The 6162-nt window shown below is 45.1% G+C and overlaps 1 protein-coding gene across 1 annotated transcript; it reads right to left on the bottom strand.

Annotated features, from left to right (window-relative positions):
- Nucleotides 1-959: 959 nt before the first annotated feature.
- On the bottom strand, nucleotides 960-2030 carry LOC123406240 (mexicain-like). Its single transcript, XM_045099726.1, has one exon. The coding sequence runs from the start codon at nucleotides 2028-2030 to the stop codon at nucleotides 960-962; it is 1071 nt and encodes a 356-aa protein (XP_044955661.1).
- Between the last annotated feature and the right edge of the window lie 4132 nt (nucleotides 2031-6162).

Raw genomic sequence — 6162 nt, forward strand, 5'->3', positions numbered from 1 at the left:
TGCATTTGGGTAGAGCCCACGTCTTGGTTCTACCCAGTGGCCATGGCCGTGTGGGCGGCATGGCAGCCGTGGTGTGGCGTTCTGTGGAGGTGAGTGTTGGCGGGGGTAAAAACAAGTTCTTTCTTCAGATAGACCGGCAGTGGCGAAGCTCAATCCCTTCTTGAAGGCATCGTCTCTGTTCTCATCGCCTATCACGTTGGTCCAGGGAAAACTCTGATCCCTGGTCGGGCGGTTGCAGCGCTCCACTGTCGTATCCTTCCTGACGACGTCGCTTTGGAGTCCACGGATCGTCGTATGCGGCTTCATCTTTTCATAGTTAGGGATGGTGTTGCTGCACTCAGCGTCTCTGTATCATGCATTGGATGTGTGCGTTTGATGTTGTGATGTGCGCTTGAATTGGCATGTTGGTGATCATTGTTTTATATATAATAAAACGAGGCAGAATACTTTTTCGGTAAACATACAAGGAAGTTGCACTGTATGTTTTAGACTGGATTGAATATATTAAAGTCCCCGCAAAAATATATATCAAAGTGAGTTATTGCCTTACCAAACGAAATTTTGCTGGTTACCAAACCAAATGTAACTTACCCCACCCGATTGATATACGGCAGTTTCCTTGCCGATTGAAATCTGAGTTGAGTAAAATTAGGAAGGGAAAAAACGTTTGTGGGTGGGAAAGCGTATCGTGGGGTTGACGAAGGGGATGTTGGACAGGAGATGAACCTTACATTCTTTTTTATTAGGTAGGAGATGAAACATTGCATTCTTTTTTATTTGGTAGCATATAAGTATAAGTATTTGGATATAGAAGACATAAAAAATACGGATAGATGAAAAAAATAGTAAGTCTATGTGTGCATTGAATGTTAATCACATGGTTTCACACATGCGCACCATTGTGCTTTTCATTTAGACTGTCAACATCATTTTCATGATATCATCAACATCTTTGTTACTTAGTTTTTCACAGGGTACGATGCTTCCATCAAGATGCCACATATGCCCTCCTTGGTGCGACCATCCACGCCGCGCGCCAGACGGATGTAGCCGTTTTCACCCCATTTTGGCCCCCAAGAATTCTTTACGATCCAGTAATCTATGGGGTTGGTCTCATATGTGGTGCCATAGCCCACCACTGTCATCGCGTGGGTCCCATTTGTCCCACATGGACCCACAAACACGCCTCCACCGTAGCGCCGGAAGGTCTTCGTGTCAACCACCACAACGACGGGTTGGGCCGCCACCGCCTGCAGCAACGCCACCTCGTCATTTCGCGGCACCTTCTTGAAGCCGTCGATGGTGACAACAGGGTTCTTTCGTTTCAGCACCCAGCAGTAGCCGTGCTCATCGGCAATGTACGGGTAGTCAGCCTCTGTCGAGATTCTGATGTGGCCCATCATGTACTGGAAGGCCAATATCGGATTGCCGCCACTACAACCGCCACTCTTTTTGTCGCAGTCTAAGAGCTGTTGCGCAGACAATGACACCAGCTTCCTCGTCCTGATTGAATTGATGCCCTCCACCGCGGCTATCGCCGAGAAGGCCCAACAAGAACCGCACCCTCTTTGGATCTTCACGTTGGTCACAGCTGACGGGCGTTGGTCGTACCCTGTCATGCGCCAGTCCACGTACATTGGGTAGTTTGCACGCCCGGCAACGACGCCGTGTGTGACCTGCCCTTGGCGTCGCTTCCCGCTGTTTGGCAAGGGGGTGGAGCAGCGACCGTACCCGTCATCGACCTCTTCATCGGTCATGTCACCGAAGAGGTTGAGGCTCAGCTTGTAGGGTGCGTCGCCTTGGTTGAATTGGTGGATCATGCGAGCGTTCTCTTCGAACACGCTGAAGCGCCGGGCCTTTTCGCCGAGGTCGCGTACCACATTGTGATGCTCGCACCAGCGATCGTACAGTGCCCACAAGGACTTCTCCGACGCCAAGTCCATGTCCGTGATGTCCACGGACGTCGCCACTTGCATAGCGGCATGAAGCAAGATAGCCATGAGTAGTATCGTTGCAAGTTCTCTTGCCATTGTATAAGCCCTATGTGGTTGCTTGGAGCGTCCTAGGCAGCTTTTGGGGTAGCGTCGGTGTTGTAGGTCGATTTAGTCCTCCTTATATAGCAGAATCATGTTGGTGCACGCGCAGTTTCTGCCTATGAGGAATCCATTTCCCGTCGTCTGATGGCAAGTATCAATATTACCTCTTGGAAGGTAAAGATATGGACAATAACTTTTAGGGTTAATATGGACTTTTCCCTTTATACAAATGAGGAAATGAATTATCATGTCATTGAAACATGGTGATAAATAGGAAATACATAATGGTACGATATTAGTGCAAGGTTCGTATCTCTTGGAAAATTATGCGGGTGAATATATAAAAAATAAATGTGATCCTCTAGTAAGGCATGCCTATTATATATATTTGGAAGCCGCCCATGAATATTTATTAGAAATGTTACCAAATAATATGGCACGTCTATTTTACTATATGGAAGTCATGCATGCGCGCCTGCTATATACGGAAGTAAATAAACGAAATTCATGAATTTCCTTTGAACGCAGGGGAAAATGATATCCACTAATAAGGTATGCTTATTATGTATGTAAGCCACCCATGAATATTTAGAAAAAATGTTATCCGGTAATAAGGCATGACTATTGTACCATGCGTGCCTGTTATATTTGGAAGCAAAAGAAATCATGAATTTTCTTTGAACGTAGCGAAAACGTTATCCACTAATAAGGAATGCGAATTACTCCCTCGGTTCCTAAATATCAAGGTCAAACTTCTCAAACTTTAACCAAGTTTGTAGACAAAAATATCAAGGTCTACAATACCAAATCATTATTACTAGATTCATCATGAAATAAATTATTATATTAGATATATAGTATTATAAATCATTATATATTTTTCTATAAAGTTGGTCGAACATAAACAGATTTGACTTTTTTAAACTAACACAACTTATATTTAGGAACGGAGGGAGTATATATGGAAGCCATGCGAGCCAGTTATATTGAATCAAAATGAACCAATTCATGAATGTCCTTAAAAACAAAGTGAAAAGTGAGGTTAAAAAATTGTTTAAACATTCGTTTTTCGACAAGTAGTTGCTATAATTAGAATATTATGCGTGGTCTTTTTTTAGAAACACCTATACTCATAGCAATTATAGGAACACTCGTTCGGACCTAAGATGCAAGAAAATATAATGAAATCCCTTGAAAACACCTCGCGGTACCAATCTTTACTTGAAGAAATAAGCCAAAGACTTTGGTAAAGAAGCTGCAACTGGACTGGAGCAACGATATTGTCACTCTTTCATCCGCACCAACATTATCAATAATGGTTTTTGAAAGTGCCTTGAGTCGCCCATCCAAAAAGACGGAAAGTCTTAACCGATGATGTACTTGAGCCGGGGATGACCCCTGAAGTGCAGGCCATCGAATCGCTATATCTTTACATGGTGTCGATGAAATATTTCACCTTCACAAAGAATTAGACAAAAAAAGAGCTTGACACAGCATCATAAATTCATCACATGCGAATAATTGGATATGTGAGGACAAAAACTCTCAAACCTCTTGGACCAACGGAAGAACGAGAGAAAGTTTATTTTAACAAAGTTGTGATGATCACTACACATTGATGAAAAATATAGATGTTTTTAAGATCCGAGGTGCCCCCACCTCTCAGTGCCAAGATGACAGCCGGAGGTGAGGGGACATAAATTTGTCGTATGACAGCGACGGCACAAGAAACCCTCCTGGATGTCAGTTGAATGGCATGCGTGGTCAAATGCACCCTTAATGAATAGAAAATTCGAAATAAATGTTAAACTACTACTAGGAGGTAAGTGGGGCATCTTATCAGCCAACATGGCCTTAGGAGAGCGCGGCGCCAAGCTTCATTTTCTTATCGGTGCCATGAGACATGTCTAAGTCAAGATTCCCAAGGCATTGATAGAGGTGGGAAAAGTCATGGCGGCTTTGATTGGAGGTCTTTAAGCTTCGGTGAATTAGTGCATTGAATGGGGTGAAGAATGTGTGCCATGTGAATGGTGACTTGTAATAGTGGCCTCGGTAAGCGTGGGCGGTAACACTAGAGGATTGCATTTTTGGCGGTACTTCTCGAGTATCCCGAGGGTGAAAACTCAAAGTCTAACCTTTATTGCTTGTACCTGACAATGCCCTTGTTAAAGGCATTGTTTTGGGTGAACTCGGACTTTCTCCGGGATGAAAACCCAAGATCTTTGATCGTGCAACGACAACAATTGTGCATTGTTTCATTATTGAAGGCATTGTTTTTGGAAAACCTTTTTTGTATTCTCAGTGTTGTCTTTGGTGGTGGTTAGTGTTGGAATTATGCCCTAGAGGCAATAATAAATGTAGTTATTATTATAATTCATGTATCAAGATAATAGTTTATTATCCATGCTATAATTGTATTGAATGAAGACTCATTTACATGTGTGGATACATAGACAAAACACCGTCCCTAGCATGCCTCTAGTTGGCTAGCTAGTTGATCAATGATAGTCAATGTCTTCTGATTATGAACAAGGTGTTGTTGCTTGATAACTGGATCACGTCATTAGGAGAATCACGTGATGGACTAGACCCAAACTAATAGACGTAGCATGTTGATCGTGTCATTTTGTTGCTACTGTTTTCTGCGTGTCAAGTATTTATTCCTATGACCATGAGATCATATAACTCACTGACACCGGAGGAATGCTTTGTGTGTATCAAACGTCGCAACGTAACTGGGTGACTATAAAGATGCTCTACAGGTATCTCCGAATGTGTTAGTTGAGTTAGTATGGATCAAGACTGGGATTTGTCACTCCGTGTGACGGAGAGGTATCTCGGGGCCCACTCGGTAATACAACATCACACACAAGCCTTGCAAGCAATGTAACTTAGTGTAAGTTGCGGGATCTTGTATTACGGAGCGAGTAAAGAGACTTGCCGGTAAACGAGATTGAAATAGGTATGCGGATACTGACGATCGAATCTCGGGCAAGTAACATACCGAAGGACAAAGGGAATGACATACGGGATTATACGAATCCTTGGCACTGAGGTTCAAACGATAAGATCTTCGTAGAATATGTAGGATCCAATATGGGCATCCAGGTCCCGCTATTGGATATTGACCGAGGAGTCTCTCGGGTCATGTCTACATAGTTCTCGAACCCGCAGGGTCTGCACACTTAAGGTTCGACGTTGTTTTATGCGTATTTGAGTTATATGGTTGGTTACCGAATGTTGTTCGGAGTCCCGGATTAGATCTCGGACGTCACGAGGGTTTCCGGAATGGTCCGGAAACGAAGATTGATATATAGGATGACCTCATTTGATTACCGGAAGGTTTTCGGAGTTACCGGGAATGTACCGGGAATGACGAATGGGTTCCGGGAGTTCACCGGGGGGGCAACCCACCCCGGGCAAGCCCATAGGCCTTGGGGGAGACCCACCAGCCCTTAGTGGGATGGTGGGACAGCCCACAAGTGCTCTATGCGCCAAGAGAAGAAAAATCAAGAGGAAAAGAAAAAAAAAGGAGGAGGTGGGAAGGGAGGAGGACTCCCTCCCACCAAACCTAGTCCAACTCGGTTTGGGGGGGGAGAGTCCTCCCCCTTGGCTCGGCCGACCCCCTTGAGGATCCTTGGACCCCAAGGCAAGGCCCCCTCCCTCCCACCTATATATACGGAGGTTTTAGGGCTGATTTGAGGCGACTTTTCCACGGCAGCCCGACCACATACCTCCACGGTTTTTCCTCTAGATCGTGTTTCTGCGGAGCTCGGGCGGAGCCCTGCTGAGACAAGGTCATCACCAACCTCCGGAGCGCCGTCATGCTGCCGGAGAACTCTTCTACCTCTCCGTCTCTCTTGCTGGATCAAGAAGGCCGAGATCATCGTCGTGCTGTACGTGTGCTGAACGCGGAGGTGTCGTCCGTTCGGTACTAGATCGTGGGACTGATCGCGGGATTGTTCGCGGGGCGGATCGAGGGACGTGAGGACGTTCCACTACATCAACCGCGTTCTCTAACGCTTCTGCTATACGGTCTACAAGGGTATGTAGATCACTTATCCCCTCTCGTAGATGGACATCACCATGATAGGTCTTCGTGCGCGTAGGAAAATTTTTGTTTCTC

The sequence above is a fragment of the Hordeum vulgare genome, chromosome 6H (assembly GCF_904849725.1).
Source record: "Hordeum vulgare subsp. vulgare chromosome 6H, MorexV3_pseudomolecules_assembly, whole genome shotgun sequence".
In the NCBI taxonomy this organism is placed as follows: domain Eukaryota; kingdom Viridiplantae; phylum Streptophyta; class Magnoliopsida; order Poales; family Poaceae; genus Hordeum; species Hordeum vulgare.

Coding starts and splice junctions, on each gene's coding strand:
- LOC123406240 (XM_045099726.1), bottom strand. CDS start 2,030: ATGGCAAGAGAACTTGCAACGATACTACTCATGGCTATCTTGCTTCAT.